Below are 27249 nucleotides of genomic sequence, written 5' to 3' on the forward strand. Positions count from 1 at the left end.
AAAATCTGTTGTTTGAGGGCATTAACTCCTATGAAGGATGCAAAGTGATGGCAAAAACTCATACTGGCTCGCTGGGCCAGGTGAGCTAAAAATGGACTTTTGTAGTAAATATTAATGGTATTATACTTGTTGTGATGCAAAAAATTATAATATATATATAGTAGGATGGTATATTTAACTTAATTTAAGCATATTAAGTTCGAGTTTTCAGTATGTGTAGTACCAGTATATTTTCCCACTGGTACTGTTACAGATAGTATGAACAGTAAGGCTGCATACATGTACAACTAATTCAAATATATCAATTTATTTTTTATTCTTCTTTTCATTTTTTTCACGAAGAATCGTACTCCACTGCTTACCATATAATCTGTCCATATGTCTATTCCACTTGTGTATACATTTAGCAGACTCCTTTGCCGATACATAAGTCGATGCTCCAGCCCCGACTAACACTGTCACCATCACATGTTTCATTGGTCCATAAGGTAACACTGAAGATAGTAGTTTTTGGCCAAGATGTACACCACCACATGCTGAAAAACATTATTAATGATAGTTAATAAAGCCTTTAAGGTAAGGGAAATTCTAATTGGTAAATTTAGTTTGTAAATAACCTATCAAACATAGTAATTTGGGCAACATCACATATGATATTTAAGAAAAGTAATAAAAACTCAAAGTCATCTATAGGTCAACATAAGTTTTTCAACAATGTGGTTTCTTAAAACATTTACTGGTCACTGATCATGATTATGAAAGGTTTGAATATTTTTTAATATATATCATTTCTTACAATAAAAACTAGAGGCTCTCAAGAGCCTGTGTCGCTCACCTTGGTCTATATGCATATTTAACAAAGGACACTCTCCAACATTGTAGACGAGAATAGAATTAATGACAAAAATCACTGTTTTTTTTTGTATCTTATATTGCTGATCATTGAAGTCTGTTTAGTTTCCCTCTATCTTCATGATCTTATTTAGCTTTTGCTCCAAACACAAAAGAGGGTAAAAAAGCTCCTATAAAGAGTAACAGTCTACTAATCATATAAGCAAAATTTGACTTGTTAGTAGGTCATCATTTTTCATTTTTGATTATTTAAGTTTCTATCTATTTATTATAATTTTTATCATATAAGGCAAAACACCAAAAAAATGGTAAAATTGTAATTAAAGGGCAATAACTGCAATAAGGAGTTGTCAGACAATTTCCACCATTTGTCTTAAATCTTTGTAGATCATGTCTTGCTGATCATTTTATGTATATTTAATTTCTTTCTATCTATTATAAGTTTTAAGATATAAGACAAAAACGCAAAAAAAATTGTACAAATCAGCATCAAAGGGCAATTACTCTAATAAGGAGTCAACTGATGATTTCAACCATAAGACTTATTTGTAGAACTTGTCCTTCTGATCATTTTTGCAATTCAAAGTTTCTATCTTTTATAGTTTTCAAGATAATAGGCAACAAGAGGCTGTCAGAGTGACAGCAAACCGGATTTCCTGCAGAGGTCGAACCCTGAACAGTTGAATAAGTATGGACACTACATTTAAGCTCAAAACAGTTCTGAATTTGGATTGTGATTGAATATTTGACACAGCATAGGTTTCTGACACAAAATGAATGTGGTCAAAGAATAGAAAAATTTGAAATTGGACATTTACCTATTATGGTCTAATATCCAAAATCTAAGTACATTGTTAGAATCAGCATATCCATGAACACCAAGAATTCAATTTTTGATGAAATTAAACAAAAGTTTAATTTAGGACCCTTTGGACCTCAATGTGGACCAATTTGATAAAGGAGCCCAAAATCTCTAAATACATGGTTAGATTCAGCATTTCAAAGAACCCCATAAATTCAATTTTTGTTGAAATCAAACAAAGTTTAATTTTGGACCCTGATTTGGACTAACTTGAAAACTGGGCCCAAAAATCCTATATTTAAATACAGGTTTAGATTCAGAAAGAACCCTATATATATATTTAATTTATGTTGAAATGAAACACGTTTAATTTTATCCATATACTTATTAATTTTCTGTTCAATGGGAAATAACTCAAACTGAATAAATGATATACAAATAGTTCTCTAAAATTAGATATGATTTATCCACTAAAAAAATAGTTCTCTAAAATTAGATATGATGTTATATCTACTTTCAAACTATAATAAAAAATCTAAATACCACTTAGATTCAACATATCAAAGAACATCAAGAATATGTTGGACCCTTTGGACCTAAATGTGGAGCAATTTGAAGACTGGCCTCAAAATTTAAAAAAAATCAAACAAGAGACCAAATGACAAAGAAATTAATTGTTAATTTCTGTTCAAAGAGAAATAACTCAAAATTCATATAATAATTAAATCCAAAATATTAAATATCTGCTTAGATTCAGCACAAAATTCAAAGAACCCAAACCATTCATTTTTTTCTATATTCAAAAATTGTTTAATTTTGGACCCTTTGGAGCTTAATGTGGACCAATTTGAAAACAGGCCCCAAAATTAAAAATATAAATACATGATTAGATTCAGCATATCAAAGAACACCAATGATCCAATTTTTGAAGAAATCAAACAAAGTCTAATTTTGGACACCTTTGAATCTTAATATGGACGGTAAAAGTGAAAATCATCAATATCAATCTTGACCTACCTTTTGTCATCAGTAACAACATATTAAAATTTGAAAAGCTTTGGTTGAATGGTTCATGAGTTAAAGCAGGGACACGACTGGAAACACCATTTTTCAATCTTTCAAGAACCATAACTCCTGAACGGTGAAAGTAAAAATCGTCACTAACGAACTTGACCTCTATTTTGTCATCAGTAACAACATATTAAAATTTGAAAAGCTTTGGTTGAACAGTTCATGAGTTTAAGCAAGGACACGACTGGAAACACCATTTTTCAATTTTTCAAGAACCATAACTCCTGAACGGTGAAATTGAAAATCGTCAATATTGAACTTGACCTCCATTTTGTCATCAGTAACAACATATTAAAATTTGAAAAGCTTTGGTTGAACGGTTCATGAGTAAATGTACGGACACTGTTTGGCAGCTGCCCGCCCACCTGCCGTACATCACCAAATTAATAACTGATTTTTTTTTACAATATCCAGTTAAAAATCGAAAAAAGTGGTAAAATTTGTCATTTAAGGGCAATAACTCCTACAGGAAATCATCTGACAGTTTTGACGTATATAGATAATTGGTAGAGCTCAACATTCTGAACAAATTTACTCTTTTCCGATTTCCTCTTTTTATAACAGTTATCAGAATAATAGACAAAACTTGCATTTTACCCCATATGTTTTATTTTTTGCCATGTCGGCCATCTTAGTTGGCAGGCAGGGTCATCGGATACATTTTTTAAACTAAATACCCTAATGATGATTGTAGCCAAGTTTGATTCTATTAGGCCCAGTATTTTCAGAGGAGAAGATTTTTATAAGATTACAAAAATTTACGAAAAATTGTTAAAAATTGACTATAAAGGGCAATGACTCCTTAAGGGGTCAATTGACAATTTTGGTCATGTTAACTTATTTGTAGATATTACTTTGCAAAACATTATTGCTGTTTACTGTTTATCTCTATCTATAATAATATTAAAGATAATTCCCAAAAACTGCAAAATTCTCTTAAAATTACCAATTCAGGGGCAGCAACCCAACAACGAGTTGTCTGATTTGTCTCAACATTTCAGGGCAGATAGATTTTGACCTGATGAACAATTTTACCTATGTCAGATTTGCTCTAAATGCTTTAGTTTCAGAGATATAAGCCAAAATCTACATTTTGCCCCTATGTTCTATTTTTAGTCAGGGTGGCCAACTTGGTTGGTGGGCCGGGTCGTCGCACATATTTTTTAAACTAGATACCCCAATGATGATTGTGGCCAAGTTTGGTTAACTTTGGCCCAGTAGTTTCAGAGAAGATTTTTGTAAAAGTTATTGGGCGACGACAGACGCCAAGTGATGAGAAAAACTCACTTGGACCTTTGGGCCAGGTGAGCTAAAAAAGCAGCCAAACTTCACTGATTTGTAATGTTTTACTAATACTACAGCCAAACTTCACTGATTTGTAATGTTTTACTAATACTAACTATAAAGTATTGATTTTTCTCATTGTTGATAATCATTGTTCATAAATTGACCTGTAATTGTTTACATTTTGTCCTTTGGTTTTTGGTAAATAGTATCACTGGCAACTATACCACATCTCCTTATTTTCATGTACTGTTTTGTTTAAGTGTTCCTTTTCTTTTAATTTTTATTCAAGTCATTGTGAACATAACAATAAGCTGTTCTAAAATATCATATTCAATTTACTTACCTGCACCTAATACTAATACTGACTGCCAGATAGCTTCCATAAAACAAGCATCTTTCTGTTTTCTATACTGAAAAATAAACATGATCTTAGTACTCAGTTGATAACCATAAAATAGAAAAATATTGAAATTGCTGATTTTCTCTCTCTTATATATTTTTCACGATATTAGAAAATAACAAAATATACTTGATTATAATTTTTACCGTTATGTTCTATTTTTAGCAATGGCAGCCATGTTGTTTGATCAGCAAGTGCATTAATAACAAATCTGATCACCCTTATAGATGATTGTAACCCTGTTTGGTTACAATTGGTTTAAGAATAGATTTCAAAAAGACTGACTATGATCCTTACAATTAAGAACCTTGTAATAATGTGTTATAGTGGATCAATGAACAGCTGGGCTATGGTCAGCAATCAGGGTTGATATTGAATTTTATCAATGAACAAAACGAGTGTGCATAATTACATAAGTATTCTTGGAGGTCTTTAATAGCCGACTATAGAGTATAAGTTTTCTCTTTGTTGAAGGTTGTATGGTTGCCTTTAACTGCTTACATCCACCTCATTTGAACTTTGGAGGATAGTTCTAGCATTGGCAATCATACCACATCTCCTTATTTTTATATTATTCATTTCTATTCCATTACATTTGGATTTTCCCTTTTATTTTTCTATACTGTGGAACTAGTTTGTTGAACAATTAGTTTTTAAATTATCAAAGTTTTATGCTAGTAAATAAATTGATTTGAATTCAAATATTTCATATTACAATAATATTTTATTTCTATATGAAATCTTAATATAAATATTTGACATATTTAAAAATAAACAAAATATTTCAACTAATGTCTTATCTAATGAAAATTCAATGTTTAAAATATTGCCATTAAAGGTATACTTTTTTACCATCCACCTTTTTAATCACATGTATAACAAAATTAATAAACATTTATGTACTACAATTCGTATATATGTTCTTTTGTTTCCCTTAAAAATATTTTTAAAATTGGGGCCAGATCAACTTGGGCCGGATTGACTTGGGGCAAGATTGTCATGAAAGCTTTTTTGAGAAGTAAAGTTCCTTACCTCTAAAAGAACTATTCTGATAATCATCAATATCATTTGGATGAGTTAAACACATTAGTTGGCTTGATTGTAGATTGAAAGGAAATTTAATGACAATAAACATGATTAAGATTCTCTTTTAAACTGAGTTTTACTGTGCGTATTGCTATGTGTTTCTTTATTCGACATTGGCTAGAGGTATAGGGGGAGGGTTGAGATCTCACAAAACATGTTTAACCCAGCCACAGTTTTGCGCCTGTCCCAAGTCAGGAGCCTCTGGCCTTTGTTAGTCTTGTATGTTTTTTTAATTTTAGTTCCTTTGTATGTTTTGGAGTTTAGTGTGACGTTCATTTTCACTGAACCAGTACACAATTTTATTTAGGGGCCAGCTGAGGACCACCTCCAGGTGCCGGATTTTCTCACTGCGTTGAAGACCCATTAGTGGCCTTCGGCTGTTACCTGCTCTTTGGTCAGGTTGTTGTCTCTTTGACATATTCCCCATTTCCATTCTCAATTTTATCTCATACAGATGATGGGGATAAAAATGTAGGAATAGGGGAAATAGGGGTAAAAAGAATTGGATATGAGTATTAAAAGGAATGCAGGACAACTTGGACCAAGTCCAATCCGGCCGACTAATAAAACAACTCGGACCATCTATGCAAACGACTCAAACAGTCAAAAAGTCAACTCGGACTGTCCATAAGGACAACTCAGACTAAGAGGATTTGAACTATATGAATGATTATAAATTATTAAATGTTATATTTTACATGGCAATATCATTATCTTTATTGATTTATTATAACTAGAGGCTCTCAAGAGCCTGTGTCGCTCACCTGTATTTACTGATGCTTTGGAAATCATGTAAAATAAGGTTAAAATCATAATTAATAGTATTAGATATTAGATATTATAATGATATCTAAGATAATAACAAAAAACTGCAAAATTTTTGTAAAATTACTAACTCAGGGGCAGCAACCCAACAACGGGTTGTCGGATTCGTCTGAAAATTTCAGGGCAGATAAATCTAAATCTGATGAACATTTTTGTCACCTGTCAGATTTGCTCTAAATGCTTTAGTTTCAGAGATATAAAACCAAAAACTGCATTTTACCCCTATGTTCTATTTTTAACCAAGTCGGCCATTGGAAAGCGGGGTCATCGGACAAATTTTTTAAACTAGATACCCTAATAATGATTATGGCCAAGTATGGTTAAATTTGTCTCAGTAGTTTCAGAGAAGAAGATTTTTGTAAAAGATTACAAAAATTTACAAAAAATTGTTAAAAATTGACTATTAAGGGCAATAACTCTTAAAGGGGTCGACTGACAATTTTGGTCATGGCAACTTATTAGTAGATCTTACTTGGCTGAACATTATTGCTGTTTACAGTTTATCTCTATCTATAATAATATTCAAGATAATAACCAAAAACTGCAAAATTTCCTTAAAATTACCAATTCAGGGGCAGCAACCCAACAAAAAGTTGTCAGATTTGTCTGAAAATTTCTCGGCAGATAGATCTTGACCTGATTATCAGTTTTACCCTATGTCAGATTTACTCTAAATGCTTTGGTTTCAGAGATATAAGCCAAAATCTACATTTTACCCCTATGTTCTATTTTTAGCCATGGCGGCCATCTTGGTTGGTTGGCGGGGTCATCGGACACATTTTTTAAACTAGATACCCTAATGATGATTTTGGCCAAGTTTGGTTAAATTTGGCCCAGTGGTTTCAGAGGAGAAGATTTTTGTAAAAAGCTAACGACGACGACGGACGACGGACGCCAAGTGATGAGAAAAGCTCACTTGGCCCTTTGGGCCAGGTGAGCTAAAAATTAATAGAAGCAAATAAAAAAATTCTAGGTTGAATTTTCTTTATCTATTTTTTAAATTCTTTATTTATTATTTTAAATTCATCTTGGACCTTCCATAATGCCAACTATAAAGAAGCATAAACAACAGTGTGTGCTATTTATATGTTAAACATGTTATATCTTACATCAAAGTACAAATGTATCCTTAAGTGTAGATTCTAAATTCTAATTTTGAATAAAAACTTCATTACTTCATTAAACAAACTTAACTAATCAGTTAATTATTTGTTTCATCATAATAATCAATTTAAATCAACAATCAATAATATAAATTTAATTATTCTAATTAAATGATCAAAAAAGTGATAATCCAATTTCACAAGCTCATTACAGGTCGTTGAGAAATTGGAGTATGCTTGGACTAATACTACAGTACTTCAAAATACTGCAGGATACAACATATATCAAACAAACAAAAAAAGAGAATCTATCAAAACATTACAGACATTATTTACTCATACCGCTTTCAAACAACAGAAATAAAAAATCTAGGGAGCATCACTCAATTGTCTATATAGACGTTTCTTCACAGATGGTCTAATTTGTCTTTTTCATTATTTATATACTCAAAATCAGCATCAAAACTTTATTCTAATATGATGTCCTTCTTTCGCTTTGGAAACAAAGCCATGTTCTAATTATAATAAAACATGGGCTGCACGTGATTGACGTCGCAATTGAAATTGCAACGTCAGTTGTATTTTGAACAACGCCGGAGATCGAAATGGATAGTTTTGTCGGTGTTTCTCGCTAGGAAATTAAATAAAATCATTCTTAAAGTAAGTTTACGTTTATATATTAATTTTTTGATTGTTCAACTGATTTTCTCTAGCGTTTTTGGTTCATGAAATCAAAATGGCTGCCTTTTGGATGTGTATTATAGGTCCGCTTCAAAGTACAAAAGTTCTAAATATTCCTATCAGAATCGAAATAATTCTATCATGCCATGCTTTATGCTCATTTTAACATGGGTAGGCATTATATTTGTCAATATTTTACACCTCGCTAACGCTCGGTATAAAGATATTCACAAATATAATGCCTACCCATGTTAAAATGAGCATAAAGCATGGCATGAAAGAATTATTTCTTAATTAGAGACTTCTCATCAGACAGTTTTATACTTAGTCTGAGTTGTCATTATAGACAGTCCGAGTTGTCTTTATCGACAGTCCAAATTTGACTTATTGATGGTCCAAGTTGTCTTCATAGATGGGCCAAGTTGTTTTTTTTAACATTTAACTCAAATTATCTTTTCTTCCGTATTTATGTTCTCTTTTCATATAAATATAAAACTGAATTTTCAACAATGTTTATTGTCATAAATAAATAGATATTCAAATGTATTGCTAATATTACTGTATGTATGTTTGATGTGTTGTATTTGTTGTAATTCTTGAAAATAAAATTAAAAAAAAAAAGTTGTTTTTTTTTGGAGACAATCCGAGTTGTCTCCGGGCCAACTTGTCTCACACCTATTAAAACAAGGCGAAAAAAGTGGGAAGTTTGAGTAGAAGTCAAATCGGCACCTATAGAAAAAGTCAAATCGGCACCTGGTTAAATCAACATCTGGTCAAATCTGCACCTACAAATGTATTTAAAGTCAATTCTGCATCCGATAATTATAGAATAACTAATCGAAGAATTCAAATAGAGAAAAATATTCAACGAGTGACCGAACAACAAATTAATTCACGAATGCCCGTAGCGCATGAGTTAATTATCAGTGTTGGTCGGTCACAAGTTGAATATTTTTCGATATTTGAATTCTTTGATTAGTTATTCTTTTTATTACATTGCCAAATGGCTTTTTTTAATGAAATTAATGTAGAAAATGTAAGGAACTATATCTTTTTTCTACGCATTCACAATTTGTTTTGATCCGACGTTATCGACGTCTTGACAACGCCTATTGTTGTATGACGTCAGAGAGTTAAATAACCACGTTTATTTCACATGTGAAATTATCGAATTTTATTTGTAATTCAATGCTACCAATGTAATAATATTTGATATAATATTTACATAATAGTTATTGAAAAACTGGTCATTATCGTGATATATGGACTGCCCACAGGAGCCGTAGGCGAGGTCATTATCGCTGTTACAGTCAATACCACTGTCATACGGGCAGTCCTTGTATCACGATAATGACCAGTTCTTCAATAACTATTATGTTTATTTCATTGAGGAACCATGTTTTTAAAAATTCTCATAAATTCAAATTGTTCAAAGCAAACTCAAGTTATTGTACGATTTCTATAGGAAAGAGTGAAGACCAGTCATAGTGATAACTATAAGTCACTGCCATTCATTTAAGTGCAATTTTTCAGTATATGAATACAAAATAAAGTTTTCTATAATTTTATAATTAACGAATCGCGATTGTGTTTTATTAAAGGAACATCACTCTAAACAGAGAAACCACGCCCCACTGGTCATTAACATGTAAAAGTCCGTTAACAACCGGTTTTCTGGTCCGTATTTTTCTGTTAAGACCGAGGATTTTTTTACTAAAGAATAAAGAATGTCATGTGGCCCCTTGTTATCCAATAAGAAAAGCTAATTCTTAACCATGTTAACCGATATGAAATAATTAACATGTTTGTTGTTTAAATGCTATACAGGTAGTTATTGATGTTTTTTCTTTAAAAACTTAAATAAAAAGACGATGAAGCCATTACCCAAGCTGTTGTTTAATCATGAGAAAATTAGAAGCAAATAACTTTAAGTAGTATTTCAGGAAAGTTTAAACACCATTAAACCATACTTGCCAACATTTCAAAATGCCCATGGTTTTTTTTTGTGCAAGATTGCTCTCATAGTCCCACAAAACATTTAAAGGAGCCTTCAATTTTATTTTTATGATGTTTATTTGCTTCTTCATACTTTTACAATCATATATCCATGGTAAAATTGATTGTTTTGCTTTAAACTGTGGACAAAAATTGCTCTTTTAAAATTTCCAATTGGGAGCCTCCATGGGGGAAATCCCCCCACAAATAGTGACAGTTGGCAGGTATGTTAAACCAAAAAATTCATAAGGGTTCCACGGAACCCAGTGTCTCGCCTACTTTTGCTGTTAATCGAGTTTGGTACAAATTCAAGATAGTTTAAGAAAGTTGTTAAAATTTTAAAAACTTTAACCACAGAGTGAATGTAATGTTAACTGGCAGAAAAACTAAGTCCATTTATAAGTAAAATACGGAAAACAAGGAATTTTTTTTTACAAAATTTACTTCTGGATACTATCTTATGATCATAAACAAGCTTCTGTCCAAGTTTGGTAGAAATCCTGGATAGTTTAAGAAAGTTATTAAAATTTCAAAAACTTTAACCATAGAGTGAATGTAATGTTTCCTGGCAGAAAAACTAAGTCCATTTATAAGTAACATACGGAAAAATAGATTTTTTTTTTACAAAATTTACTTTTGAATATTATCCAGTGATCGGGAAGGACGTGCGCCTTGCGCCAATTGCGCTTATCGACCAGAAATGGCGCATAGAGTGACAAATGTAAGCGCCCGCGTGGCGCATGATATTTTTCACTTCGTTTTGAAACGTTGCGATATCGTCAAATGGATTTTCGGTCGTATTTCGTGCCGCCATGTGTGAGTACACAACTGTGTAGTGTTTGCTCCAATGATAGGAGCACCTATATATTTTTGGGACGTCTCGGGTGTTTTCCTATGGTAATAATAGCAACATGCGGTATGACTGATTACCCAAAAAACGTATTTAACCATCATTCATGATATATTTTTTTATAAACAACTTTAAATTTGTGAAATTGGCTAGTGCAGGCGAGAATTCTTCTCTAATTATAATCTTTTAAGTAAGCTTGCTATTATTTCGATTGAAAAATCCAAAAGCCTTTTATGAATAGCATAGTATTTGTCTCCATAAAAGGGGCTTAACTGTCCTTGTCAATTTTTTTGGTCTTTGGCTCGTTTTGACATTTTGTAAACATGCCTTCAGCGAATTGTTGTTGTGTCATTTCAATTAACGTTGCTCTCTACTGTTATTCTTGTCATCGTGATGAAGTAATATAATAATACAAGTGCAGAGGAAATGCCAGAAACGTCCTCTAATACGGAACGTCTGGAATAAGTATGGTATCGACGAAGACCCAAATTTAATGTAAAAAAAACATGAACATGAACAAGGGAACAGTACCAGTTTTAACATTGTAAATAAAGGTTATCGTAAATATTGCCCGGTTTGGAAGAAGTTATTGTATATTCATTGAAATTGAAATTACAAAATCACAGGAACAATATCCATGATATTAATTAGAATCGTACTTGTAAGTACAGTGAAATATACACTTTTTTTATTTTTTTTTTTTTGTAAACGAATGGCCCACTCATTTGACAACATGGCCCATTAATTCTAAAAATGGCCCATTGAATTTATTTTTGGGGGGCCCTGGGCCCATAGAGAAAAAATCCTTCCAGATCACTGATTATCTTATGATCATAAACAAGCTTCTGTCCAAGTTTGGTAGAAATCCAGGATAGTTTGAGAAAGTTATTAAAATTTCAAAAACTTTAACCACAGAGTGAATATTTGTGGACGCCGCCACCGCCGATGACGATGACGACGACGCCAACGGAATGTTACTGAGGATCGCTATGTCTCGCTTTTTCGACAAAAGTCGAAGGCTTGACAAAAATCATGCAAAATGCTCAACTGGTTAAAACATGCATAACAAATATCAAATACCTTGAATACACAGTTGAATGAAAAAAATACATACAAATAAAACATGTAAATAAGTCAGTATTTCTGGACAATGCCTTCTTTATTTTAATCTTTGTGCTTAAAATACTGAAAAAAGATATATATTCAACATGGGTGCCGGATTGACTACATCGGTGCCGATTTAACCATGTGCCGATTTGACTATACTGGGTGCCGATTTAACCATGTGCCGATTTGGATTTGACTAGGAAGTTTAAGTGTTTATTTATTATTACAATACCTTCTGCTATTCTGTCACATATTGAGTGTTTGTATATATATGTATTATTGATGTGGATGTTATTCAAATGTGCACCTATAATTTATATAGACTTTGGTAATAAAGATATATTACAGTGAAGTGGACACAGGCGCTTGTTTCTATCCATGGGAAGGTCGACGACTTGGCCTGAAATGGCTTTTCAATGGTTTACACCTCTAGCTTGCTCTAATTTAAAAGGTTAACAGATCCAAATTAACTGGCCGTCTTGTTTGGAAATGCGCATAACTGCTGAATTTATTTTAAGCCAAATCAGTTAATTCTATTTTAAAACAGTACACATTGTTACAAAGGGGTGTCGGTTTCTTTACCCTCCCCCTTTTCAAGGCTTTTGTTTTAACTGGTTGTTTGACGTTGCCTATTGCAAATTTCAATGAATAAATCTTACTAACTTCTGCAAGTTTGGCTCTTTTTGCTGCATCTAATACTGTCATCTCTAACTTAAATGCCTGTAAATACTATTTTATCATTTTTCTACAGAGACAGTCACAATTTTTTTATGTAAACTCTAATGATGTTAAGTCAAAAGGTGTTCCGATATTGTGTTATCTCCCCATAGATTTCCCGCGAAAATTTTACAAATATATACATTTGACGTCATAATAAAATAAGATTCCAAATCGACGACCAATTAAATACTACTCCCCTCTATTAAATCGACGTATTTTTATTGTTATCGACAGAGACATATAATAAATATTAAAATTGTTACGTGAGGGTACCCAAATTGCACCTACTTTTGACAGTTTTTTTCACCTACGTTTTTTTATGATCCAGACAAAAGATTCCATTCTGTGTTTATTTTGTAGATGTATCCTTATTTACTATATAGTTACACCAATTCAATTTTGAATTCATATTGAATCATAGAAAAATGGTTTTGAACCGACCTCCAAACGATCCATGATTCTGTAATGAGGAGTATCCAAATTGCATCCATGCTTAAATTCCATGCCAAGAAATCCTCGCTAAAAATTCCGTTGGACCTCCTACGGCACCTATTAGTAGTTAAAGATTTGATTTCATTCAACAAATTAATTTATGACCTGCAAGTACGTGTCGCTTAGAACACGGCCATATACCAAATGGTCAATATTAATCATCCATGTAATTTGCTCTATGGGATGTTTGCAAAATTTCAACGGAGGCAATTTCTTGGCATGACGAGACAGCATCTCAGCGATAAAAGAATATGTTTGAAAGAACTATGCACTTGGCTACCTTTTTTTCTTCAATTCGTTTTTAAAACGTCATGGCTTCTTCAACTTGAATAATAGAAAATAAAACTATATATCAAACGAAAACTGGATAAAGTGAGAAACAAGTTTCTTTCATTAGTGAAAATTACTGCTTCATTGCTTATCTCAGAGTTCGACCCCTACATTTGGTAGCTTGGTTCGACTCCAATCTTAATTGACTAGGATTGACAGTTTCCTTGCCGAAGGTCAGTGGTTCTCTCCGGGCGTCCCAGCTTTCTACACACAAAAAAGCTGGTCACCATGAAATAGAAAATAATGATAGAAGTGGCGTTAAAGACCAACAATGAATACATCAATCATTATATATCTTAGACGTTTCAAACACATCTCGTAGATTTTTTAAACACGAATCTATTTTTTTTAAATTGAATTTGACAATAGCAATTTTCCCGCATCGTATAATGGTGAATCCGCATAACACTGTAATATGTGCCGTTGGACATGAAAAAGCTTAACCTCTAATAATTTTGAATAACTAGGAGAATAGATGAATTTTAAAGCAGAACTATTTTAATTATTTGTCAGCTATTTTAGGGGAAAGCAATAAGTATTGAGCAGATATTTAAGATTCCCGAGGATAAGGCAACATTAAAGGGACCTGTCTTTAAAGGTTGGTGTGTCCATCATATTACATATGTGGCAACCTTTTGTTTAAGGCTTAAAACAAATTAAACTTTTCAAAGTTATTCAAGTTCCATTACTAACTTAATGTCGACACCTTATAATGTAGAATATCTATTTTAAACAGAAAAGGGTAATTTCTATGTCAAAAGATTGCAAAATTTCTGAGAATGAATAGAACAGTCCCTATTCGAATGCAGCATTTGCTAACTTAGTAGACATGTCTTTGACAAGCAATACTTTGAACCACTGACAGTGTCTTTAACGATCCCATGCGCAAAAATGACAAAATTGAAAAAACAGAGTATTGTCCCTGCTAAACTGAAGAGTGTAGGTTTCAGCCGGAGAGTTCCCGATGAAGACATTTTTTTTTCAGTTAAAAAATTTGAGGTACACATGCAGTCTACAAAATGAAACAAAAGTTGAAAATATGATGCTCGTCTTGGCGTATACTCAAAAATGTACTTATTTGGGACTGCTTAGACATGAAATGATGTCACAAGACACATGCGACCAGTAACGGCTTTTATAGAATGAGTTGCCCCTCAATCATACACCTTTGACACATAGTCCCACAATGCCCTAATGTTCTAAAGCAAAATAAAAAATATCTTAAAATCCACTATAAAAGAAATAACATAACTAATAATTTTAACCATAAAATTTTATATGAAAAAAACCCACTGATATTAAAGTTTACATTCATTACAAATGACAGGAACTATATTTGTAGACAATCGATTACGAGCGACCAAACAGGTCATTTTTGAAAATCAGATCATTTCGTCTTTTTCTATTTAGTTCTTTGAGTCTCTTTTTTGCTTTTTTTCCACTTTATTATTCATGACATGAAAGTTTTAACCTTAACTTCATGTTCTAAAACATATACGTGTGCATTGTGCTTCAATGAAAAAATATGGGGTAAACGTCAATGAGACAGCCACCTAGTGACAGAAATAACCGAAAGACATGTGCTCGGTTTGACGGTAAACCAGATATATGCGAGATTCCCTCACGTGATAAAGGAAGAAAGATCATTCACAATTTGTCTTACATTTGTTTTTCTCTCTTTTAATTAAAATAAAAAAAAAAACTTTCGAATGTTGAGTTCATAAGATAAAAATATTCCCTGTGGAACCCCCCTTTCTTTTTTTGGTGCTCTCCAATTTCAACCCCCAAATAAGGCTTTCCAATCTAATTAAAATTAAAATCTTGCTTTCTAACCAATCTATTCATGTACCGGACCGGGAACTTTCTTTATTTAATAAGAAAATCTACGGTGCCGTTATATAAATGCATGTTGTCTGCTTGGAGTCCCCGTCCGAAAAGAAAGAAATAGCCTAACTCCAAGATACTACATTCCTGCATCACGTGATTTTTGCCACGTGGAGCTTACATTAGAATGAATACCGAATATGGAAAGTGAAACTACAGTTCAAAACATAAAGTCCGAAAGCACATAGAAGAAAAAGAAGGATTTTTTTTGGCAAAAGGTGCCGGGGTAATCTTCTCTGTGTTCATAATATACACGAAATATTTGCCACTGCCCCTTGTCTGTTCTATAAATTGTAATCCTGAGTTTTCTATCTGTTACATGCCAAGAAATCCTCGCTAAAAATTCCGTTGGACCTCCTACGGCACCTATTAGTAGTTAAAGATTTGATTTCATTCAACAAATTAATTTATGACCTGCAAGTACGTGTCGCTTAGAACACGGCCATATACCAAATGGTCAATATTAATCATCCATGTAATTTGCTCTATGGGATGTTTGCAAAATTTCAACGGAGGCAATTTCTTGGCATGCACATCCTTAAAAATCGAATAATAGACGTTTTGTTTTATTTCTTCAAATATTTAGAACAATTTGACATTAGTTCATGCTTACTATTCATTTTTAAAGAAATGGATGCTTGTAACATATTTTATTTGCTCATTTTTAAAAGATGATTTTTTGTGAACGTCGCATGGCGACGTTTCCGCAGATTTTACATTTTTCCAGTGAATGCTTCATCTGTTGATATATACTGTGAACCTTTTGTGTATATTTAATTATATTTACCTATGTTAAAAGACGTGTATAATGTCAAATCATGAAAATACAAATTATTTAGCATCAAAGAAAACTTGTAAGATTTCCGCGGCTATTTTTGTTGAATAGGTGCAATTTGGGTACTCGGTGCAATTTGGGTACTGTGACGTTATATCTATTATATTTCTCTGTTCTCAAATCGACGTCAAATTTTTTGCTTCTCTAATCGACGTCCTTTTCTACGGACTTGCCGCATGACACATAGGTACTTGGGGACAGGACAATTTTTTGTTTGGCCCTCCCCATTTTTTCCAACATAAGTTATTTATTCGTTTTCTGTTAATTTCAATCATTTTCGCGTTTTTCTGTATTATACGAACATAAATATACTACAAATAACTAATATTTGCTATTTACTATCAATTCGAAGTTTACTATCCATAGTGGTCACTGATATATTATAGAATTAACTTTTCAGAGGAAAATTGTGGATTTACTGTGACCTTTAACTCAAAAAGTTGTTTAGAAATATAAAATTTTAAATCTTGCAGAGTTCGAATAATAAAGTCTAGATGTTCCTGCCTTGGACAGGCGCAAAAATGCGGCGGGGCTAAGCATGTTTTGTGGGATCTCAACTCCCCTATACCCTTAGCAAATGATGAACAAACAAACCCACATATATACGCACAGTAAAACTCAGTTTAAAAGAAGTCCACTGAAGTCCGATGTTGGAATAAGTAACAGAAGAAACTAAGCAAAATTACAATGATCAACATAAATGGGTCTCCTCACGGGGTTTTTGATTATATGTGACTACTTGGCCGTTTCTATAGTGATTATTTGATTACCAGACCAAGTATTTCATGATTATTTGATTATTTGATAATTTAGGACTGTATTTTTGATTATTTGATTATCTTGTTTTAAAAATAGTTAATGATTATGTGATTATATTGGCAAAGAATTTGTGATTACTAGTATGTGATTACTTGGACACCCCCATGAGGGGCCTCATAAATTAACAAAGAACTACTAGCAGTTCCTCAAATGCCAGCTCAAGAGGCTCAGTAAAACTGAATGAAAATCAAGCACAATCCCTCTCGTTAGGGGTTTAGTATCATGCCATAATAAATTATACAAGAAGAACATATAACCCGTAACGGTATCATGTCAACAAATGGTTTTAGAATAAATGTGTTTATTTACGCTTGAATGCAAAGACTCTATGAGTGAATCAATATTAATTCCAAAAAATGCCATCTTTAATGACTTGACAACAGTATAGTAGCTATCCCCCTTCTGAATAAGTCTGTTTAAAGACCTTAGATTTGGTTCACTTTTGAGGTGAATGACGACATTTTTGTGTTTTGTATAGAATATTACCATCAAGGATGGGATGTGAAATACCTGACCGTATAAGATGTCCACAAGTAAGAATAGACTTGAAGCCTTGAAGATGTGTTGCGCTAAAGAACTAGATGAAACAATTTCAGAATTGCTTATACAAATTCTTGATATAACGGCAAAGCGTTAAATATCACACTCGGTTAAAATAAATCAAAGAAGCCTTCATGCACACAGGTGCATGTAGAGTAAACAATTCAAGATTTTGATTCAAAAATATCTATTTCTTAAAGTTTATAACGTAATTAATGAACTATTCAAAAGTGCTTTTACAAAAATTAATGATGGAAAAAGAAATTTAAATAAATCCCTTAAAACTGAATGTTCTTAATCAAATTACTAGTGGCAAAAATGAATTTCCCGTTATGACAAGACATCACCCAACTTCCCTTTTCCTTCAAATAAGTTAGTTGGCAGATAAAATACCGTAGCAGTTGACTACAATTCTTTATGCCCTGCCCCAAGGGTCTGTGATTTACTTATCATATGTGATTTTCGTTCATTATTTTGTATATAAATTAGTTTTCTCTTTTGGATTGTTTTACATTTGTCATTTCGGTAGCTGAAGATGCGGTACGGGTTTTGCTCATTGTTGAAGGCCGTACGGTGATGTATGGTTGTCAAGTTCTTTGTCATTTGGTCTCTTGTGCAGAGTTGTCTCATTGGCAATCATACAACATCTTCTTATCTTTATATTTAAGCATATCATTTAGAAAGATTATATTCGAATTACCGTAGATTTTTATTAATTTCGCTTCAGTTAGCGAAACAATTCAGCTGAAATTAGCCCTAGTATTTATTTTCGAATTAAATTGTACTTTGTGCCTATGAGACTGTCCTATATTTTACACGTGTCAAAAAAATGAACAACCTGTAGTTATAAGATATCATTTTGACCGACCGGCATTTTTTCCAAGAAAGATTGTTATAAATAAATTTGAGATAAAAAAAAAATATCAGCTGACGAAAATTTTTCTCATCATTATCCCTGGTTGAAGTCAATTTTCATATGTATATTTATATATATCTATCTACAAAACACGATTATATCTTTCACCAGAAACTTATACTTGATATTGAAACCATTTCTAACGTTTCAATGAATTTAAGAGGGTGATCTAGCAGAACCATGGGTAAGACTATTTACTTTTTAGTATGCTTGATATTCTGAAATATTTTTCCTAAAATTGTATTATTTCAATACATTCAACAACAAGTAATTTTTGGCTTTTCGATCTAAAATAAAAACAAAACTATCATCGATATTTTTCATATCGGATCCGCATCGGATATAGAAAACTTTGCACTTTTTCATCTGTTTCATATATAGTTTTTTTCCTAACTGCTAAAAAAACTCATTTTATCGGGATTTCTATATAAGTTGAAAACTTGACTAAATCAACCTGTGTAAGATATTCCAAACTTTGACAATGTCAAGTCAACTTCGTGATGGATCAGGTATAGAAGAAATGTCCTACAGAGGTGTTGTTTATTTATAAGGAAGTGATTTTGTTGTAATTTGTGCTGTGGCTCATATAATTGAGGCTATGTTATTCTGAGTGAAGATAAGATATAGCCTTATGAATTTATTTCACTTTTAAATGATGGAGAACTTTGATGCCAGCTTTATAAATATGGAAATAAGGAGAAATAGTATGATTGTTAATGAGACAAATATCGGGTAGAGTCCAAAGGACGTGAGGGTAATCAACTATTATAATAATAGGTCACCTCACGGCCTTTGACAATGAGGAAAATTTATACCGGAAAGCCGGTCAGCTGATAAAGGCACAGACGTGACAAAATGCGAAAAAATCGAAACGAGAAAACGGCCTCATTTTCCACTTAACAATAAACGAAAATAAACTTTTACATACAGACAACTATATCAACCAAAGACAATCAATAAAGTATATGCCCCTAACTTGGTACAGAGACATAAAGATTATTGCGAGGTGAAATATGTCAAGTTTTGAGCGACCAACCCAACCCTAACCAGGGATAGTAGTGTAACAGCACAACATAAGAGCAAACTGTAAAATTTAGTTACAAATGGCTTGACTTATATAACTTAACATTGGAACGAGGCACATACAATGACTAACATGAAAGCAAAAGACACAAAGTACCGATATAAGAGTACACGAAGTTACTTGTATAGATATAATATTAGCAAATGCTAGTTTTCTAATGATAGAACTTCTATCTCAAATCACATCATGTCACCTTCTATTACGACAACAATTAAATTCCTAGGTCTTCCGATTTCATCTCGTCAACTTTTCTGATCATCATTCTTTTTAAAATTATTTCCCTTGATAAATGATTTTGTTCTTTATATGCCCGAATGAGCTTTTGCATCACTTTGCGTAAGATTTCCTTTGTATTGTTTGCTGGTCAGCGTTAGAGGACGACCATTTGATATTCTGTGGAAGGGGATTGGGAGGAGATTGCTGGAAGATTTTTCGGCTTGACTATTCGTTGTCACTTGTTGCTATATATACGCATGTTTATTTTTTTACCGCAGATTCGACACGCGAACATGTTTTTTATTTTGTACACGGTTGAATCCTGCATTTTGTGTTGCATAATCTTCATTTTCCCCTATCTTATGCAAGGTTATCTATTTCTGAGCTCTTACCAGGCCAGGATATTCATTTTCAAATATCTTCCATCCCAACCTCACCAGAAAATCAAAAGGTCGTTCCCTTAGCCTTGTCTGCAGGAAATTAAAACTTGACAAGAAGGATTACATTGGACTTCCTTCACTTCATATATGTGGGGAACAAATCAAGATAGCTACATATATTGGCATATCCTTTTTAAGATTGGGCTTCGTGCACATTCCCCACCAGTGATGCTGACCTCTGTGATACTGATTTTAACACTGTAATCCGATCTTTGAATATGGTTTTATTGGTGAAAATATTGATTTTGTTTTCAGTAAATTTAAACCAAATCAATATTATTGTTATATGCATATACATATGCACATTCACAAATCTCCAATCTGTCGATACCTGTATTTTGGCATTGCACGAGCGAGGTCATGTTTTTCTCTGAATTTTAATGACGTCTTTACACTAAATTCATTGGATGCTGGATGTGTACTGATTGACTAAGATACGTGAGTTTTTATTAGATATAAGAAGATGTGGTATAAGTGCCAATGAGACAACTCTCCATCCATATTAGTTCTGATGGTCTTTGACCTAGCTGTCAGTAACTGCGAGTTCTCTCAGATCTGTACTTTTTTTTTGTTTTTGTTATGCATGGAAATGTATAAGTACCCTGCCACAACCGGTCTGTGTTTTGTTTCTTGTTTTTCTGCTTTGCATATATTAATATGATGAGTTAAACCCTTTCAACTGATGTGTATAGTTTGTTCATATGTTGTGATGTTACACCACTGTTCCACGTTAGGGGAGGGTTGGGCGCCTGAAAACATGTTTGACCCAGCCACATTCTGTATGTGTCCCAAATCAAGAGCCTGTAATTCAGAAGTTGTCGTTTGTTGCTGTTTGTCATATTTGTTTTTCGTTTATTGTTTTGTATTTCAATCAGTACTCTCATATGTACACGTAATGTCTGTTTTGTTATGGGGATGAATAAATACCCTGCTATGTCCGGTATGTGTGCCTGTACCAGGTCAGGAATATGACAGTTGTTTTCCATTCGTTTGATGTGTTTAAGCTTTTGATTTTGCCATTTGATAAGGAACTTTCCGTTTTAAATTTTCCTTTCAGTATTTTTGTTATTTTAATTTTTTTTTATATGTCATTTTGCTTTGAATCGATCTGATGAGTTAAGCCCTTTTCAACTGATTTTTATAGTGTGTTCTTATGTTGTATTGTTACACTACTGTCTCAGGTTAGAGGAGGGTTGGCGCCTGCAAACTAGTGTAACCACGCCACATTCTATATATGCATGTCCCGAGTCAGGAGCCTGTATTTCAGTGGTTGTCGTTTATTGCTGTATGTCATATTTGTTTTTCGTTTAATGTTTTGTATATTTTGATCTTGTGTTGTTCCGTAGCACCACTACCCCAAGTTATGGTAGGGTTGGCGCCTTCACGCTAGTTTAACCCCACCATGTTCTGTTTGTGCCTGTCCCAAGTCGGGAGCCTATATTTAAGTGGTTGTCGATTTTTGCTGTATATCATATTTGTTTTTCGTTCATTATTTTGTACATAAATCAGACCGTTAGTTTTCACGTTTGAATTGTTTTACATTTGTCATTTCGGGGCCTTTTATAGCTGACTATGCAGTATGGGTTTTGCTCATTGTTGAAGATCGTACGGTGACCTATATGTGTTAACTTCTATGTCATTTTGGTCTCTGGTTGAGATTTGTCTCATTTGCAATGATACCACATCTTCTAATTTTTAGATATAAGCATATTAATATATCAAGAAATTTTAATGTTCGAATAACCATAGATTTTTTATTATTTTTGCTCCAAGTAGCTGAAACAAATTCAGCTGAAATTAGCCCTATCTTTTCATATGCATATAATTAAATTGTACTTTGTTCCTATGAGGCTGTCCTATATATTATGCGTGTCAAAAATGAACAACCCGTAGTTACAAGATATAATTTTAACCGGCTTTTTTTCCAAGAAAGATTGTTATAAGTAAATTTGAGATAAAAAATATCAGCTGACGAAATATTTTCACATCATTGTCCCTGGTTGAAGTCCATTTACATATGTATATGTCGTGTACATGTTATTATTTTGTACAAGTAATTACTTGTACAATAACTTTGTACGAGTAATTACTTGTATGATGCCATCATACACGTTATTACTTGTACAGATATAGATGTACAAGTAATTACTTGTACAATTTTTGTTGAGAAAAAGATAATAACTTTTACAACCCACTATCTTTATGTTATATTTGTTTCTTCCTTCTGTTTTTTAATGTTTTATTCAAAACTCCTTTATTTGGGTTTGTTAGTTTGGTTTTGTCATTAATTTTGTTGGTTTTTTTTTCTTTTTTTTTTTTTTTTTTTTCTTATTTATTTGTTTTTTTAATTTTTGTCTAGTTGACATCATTCAGCGTATGTATTTTTGAAATTTTTGTTGAGAAAAAGATAATAACTTTTACAACCCACTACCTTTATGTTATATTTGTTTATTCCTTCTGTTTTTTAATGTTTTATTCAAAAACTCCTTTCATTGGGTTTGTTATTTTGGTTTTGTCATTAATTTTGTTGGTTGTTTTTTCTTTTGCTGTTAATTTTTCTTATTTATTTGCTTTTTAAATTTTGCCTAGTAAACATCATTCAGCATAATATGTATTTTTGAAATTTATATTGTGTTTGTTTTTCTCTCTTTTTTCTGACACAGTCAGTATAATTTCGTTTTGCGACCCATCTGTAAAGGACGTTTCACTATGGTATTAAACGGCATGCATGATGTCACGAATCTTTACTCTGATCGGACGAAATAATGGAATTGAACAAAAACCGACAAAAAATGATATACGCTACAATAAAAGAAACATAACGGACATAAAATCAAACTTAAAAATATTATCCAGATGAATAAAAATAAATTTAAGTAAATAAGGTGGCACGGTAGTATTTACATTTCGGAAATTAGGTTGGACAATAAATACAGTATCTACAGAACATACTTTCTCAAACTGAGGGATGAATCAGGTGTAGAAAAATATGAAATAATTTTTCAAACAGGTGAAAATGAATTTTTGGGATTTTTTTTTTATTTTGTATTCACTGCATGATAAAAGACATAAACGCACTAATAACCTTTAAAACAGGTTTCTTACAATAGCAAAAAAAGTAAACGGTCATCAGTCATATTCAAATTAATTTCTGAATATGATAATGAAAGTACTTCAGTTAACTGTGTATATAGAATTGTGGGCAGTATTAGAAAGTGGTGAAAATTCTAAATAGGCTACTATTATCCCTATGGGCAAGGAAATACTACAGTGCCACCATTATCACAACTGTCAATCTGTTTGGATTTTGTAGGCTTAGCATGAGTAGGTTAATATATATATCACTACCAGGTTCATTAGATCTATCAGGTCATTGTACTGATTTGTTGTGAACATCAAATAGCCAAGGTAGAATAATGATTTGTACAAGTTATTATCTTTTTCTCAAAAAAAATTGAACAAGTAATTACTTGTACAAAATAACAATATGTACACAACATATATATATCTACAAAACACATTTATATCTTTCACCAGAAACTCTTGCTTGATATTGAAACCATTTCTAACGTTTCAATTGATATAAGAGGGTGATCTAGCAGAACCATGGGTTAGACGATTCACTTTTTAGTATGCTTGATATTCTGAAATATCTTTCCTTAAATTATAGTATTTGAATACATGAAGCAACAAATCAGTTATTTGCTTTTTCAATCTAAAGTAAAAACAAAACTATCATCAATATTTTTCGTATCGGATCCGCATCGCATATAGGAAACTTTGCACATTTTCATCTGAATTTTTTCCTTAACCGTTGACAAAAAAAAAACTGATTTGACCGTGAGTTAAAAACTTCAACAATGGTTACTTGACCAGATCGAACTGTGTATATATAATACTTTCCAAACTTTGACAATGCCAAGCCAACTTCGTGCATGATGGATCAAGTATAGCAGAAATGGCCGAAATACCAATATTGTCCTGCCAAGGTGTTGTTTATTTATAAGGAAGTGATTTTGTTGTGATTTGTGCTGTGGCTCATATAATAAAGGCTAAGTTATTCTGAATGAAGATAAAATATAGCCTTAAGAATTTATTTTACTTTCAAATGAGGTCCTGGAGAACTTTGATGCCAGCTTTATAAATATGGAAATGAGAAGAAATGGTATGATTGTTAAATCTAGCCTTTGTCAGTCTTGTATTATTTTTAATTTTAGTTTCTTGTGTACAATTTGGAGTTTAGTATGGCGTTCATTATCACTGAACTAGTATATATATTTGTTTAGGGGCCAGCTGAAGGACGCCTCCGGGAGCGGGAATTTCTCGCTGCATTGAAGACCTGTTGGTGACCTTCTGCTGTTGTCTGTTCTATGGTCGGGTTGTTGTCTCTTTGACACATTCCCCATTTCCATTCTCAATTTTATTGGTCACCTCACGGTCTTTGACATGAGGAAAATTTATACCGTAAAGTCAGCTAATAAATGTCCAGACGTGACAAAATGTGAAACAATCAAAACTAGAAAACGGCATCATTTTTCACTTAACAATAAACGAAAATAATCTTTAACATACAGACAACTTTATCAACCAACGACAATCAATAAAGTATATGCCTCTAACTTGGTATAAGCTGGTTCTCGGCTGACTACTACACTTTGTTCTTAGGTTTGAGTGTAGCGTAATACAAGCGGATTCCAGTTTAAACTTGGTACAGAGACATAAAGATTATTGCGAGGTGAAATATGTCAAGCTTTGAGCGACCAAACCGACCCTAACCAGGGATAGTGGTGTAACAGCACAACATAAGAACAAACAGTAAAATTTAGTTACAAATGGCTTGACTTAACATTGGAACGAGGCACATACATTACTAACATGAAAGCAAAAGACACAAAGTAACGACATAAGAGTACTCGTAGTTACTTAAAATTGAGAATGGAAATGGGGAATGTGTCAAAGAGACAACAATCCGGCCGACCATAGAGCAGACAACAGCCGAAGGCCACTTGTATAGATATAATATGAGCAAATGCTATTTTTCCAAAGATAGAAATTCTATCTCGAGTCACATGTAACCTTCCATTACGAGAACAAATTCCTAGGCCTTCCGGTTACATCTCGTCAACTTTTCTGACCATCATTCTTTTTAAAACCGTTTCCCTTGATAAGTGATTTTGTTCTTTTTATGACCGAATGAGCTTTTGCATCACTTTGCGTAAGATTTCCTTTGTATTGTTAGCTGATCAGCGTTTGAGGACGACCATTTGATATTCTGTGGAGGGGGATAGGGAGGAGATTGCTGAAAGATTTTTCGGATTGACTATTCGTTGTCATTTGTCGCTATACATGCTTATTTATTTCGCGGCTTCGACACCCGAAAATGTATTTGCACTTTTATACACGTTTGAATCCTGCATTTTGTGTCACAGAATATTAATTTTTCTTCTGTCTTATGCAAGGTTATTCATTTTCTAGCTCTTACCAGGCCAGGATATTCATTTTCAAAAATCCCCCACACCAACCACAACGCCACCCGAAGATCAGAAGGTCTTTCCCTTGACCTTTTCTTCACGATATTAAAAACTTGGCAAGAAGGATCACTCTGGACTTTCTTTCACTTGATATGTGGGGAAAATCAGGAAAGCTACATATATTACCATATTTAAGATCTGTCTTCGTGCACATTCCCCACCAGTGACGCTGACCTTTGTGATACTGATTTTAAAAGAGTTATCATTGATAACATGAACAATTCTGTTTAAAATTTCTAATATTGACTGACAATTAAGGCATTTTCCCCGTGTACTCATATTAAATATTAAGAATCAAAGTTAAAATGTGAACATATAGTCAGGTTTTAAAAAGAAAGAAACATTGAAACATTTTTTTTCAATAAGAACTTTCGCATAGCAGAATATTCGATCTGACTTTATGGCAAGTTGTTTTCTCCATAATAGATTTATATGCTAGAGGTATAGGGGGAGGGTTGAGATCTCAAAAAACATGTTTAACCCCGCCGCATTTTTGCGCCTGTCCCAAGTCAGGAGCCTCTGGCCTTTGTTAGTCTTGTATCATTTTTAATTTTAGTTTCCTGTGTATAATTTGGAGTTTAGTATGACGTCCATTATCACTGAACTAGTATACATATTTGTTTAGGGGTCAGCTGAAGGACGCCTCCGGGTGCGGGAGTTTCACGCTGCATTGAAGACCCATTGGTGGCCTTCGGCTGTTGTCTGCTCTATGGTCGGGTCGTTGTCTCTTTGACACATTCCCCATTTCCATTCTCAATTTTAGATATAATAAACGTAACAAAACATAACGACCGAATGCCACTTTCGAAAACGCAGATTGAGTACCTTGTGTTATATATACTAGTATAGCGATAATGGTACGTAGGTAAAACAATATTTAGAGATAAATTTTCCACTGACATGCAACAGGGTTTACTTCAAAATCGAATTCTAGCCTAGGTATGACTATATCTTATATTTTGCAGAGATTAAACTGAATGATACAAGGTTATGGAAGAAGTTTGTAATCATGTCTGCCTTTGTAATGGTTGCTAGATCGGAATTACAACAAACAACACAGTTTAATCAGTCTAAAAATGCTACATGCAAGTTCAAAATTTTGAATCCGGAATGGGTTAAACAAAGGTTTGACCAATTTATAAGTGTTGAAAAAGCAGAATTAGTGTTGTTTCACATAGAAGTCAACAAAGAGTTCTTGAATGACACCAACTTTGACAACATACACGAGAACGGGCTTTTAAGATGGATATGGATTTCTGATTATAAAACTGCGATTCTATCATATCCTGTAGACTTAGACGGACTTACTCTCCAGTTAACAAAGTCAGTAGAAAGAACAATTCATGTCTATCTCAATGCATCTTCAACTAGTATATCAAACTA

The 27249-nt window shown here is 32.9% G+C and overlaps 1 protein-coding gene across 1 annotated transcript; it reads right to left on the minus strand.

The window, feature by feature from the left end:
- Positions 1-179: 179 nt before the first annotated feature.
- On the minus strand, positions 180-12856 carry LOC127700089 (uncharacterized). Its single transcript, XM_052203555.1, has 4 exons — positions 12723-12856; positions 4356-4422; positions 363-536; positions 180-244 (listed from the first exon to the last, which is right to left on the minus strand). The coding sequence occupies exons 1-4, from the start codon at positions 12762-12764 to the stop codon at positions 180-182; spliced, it is 348 nt and encodes a 115-aa protein (XP_052059515.1). The 5' UTR covers positions 12765-12856.
- Positions 12857-27249: the final 14393 nt, after the last annotated feature.

This window comes from Mytilus californianus, unplaced genomic scaffold, assembly GCF_021869535.1.
Source record: "Mytilus californianus isolate M0D057914Y unplaced genomic scaffold, xbMytCali1.0.p SCAF_48, whole genome shotgun sequence".
Taxonomy (NCBI): domain Eukaryota; kingdom Metazoa; phylum Mollusca; class Bivalvia; order Mytilida; family Mytilidae; genus Mytilus; species Mytilus californianus.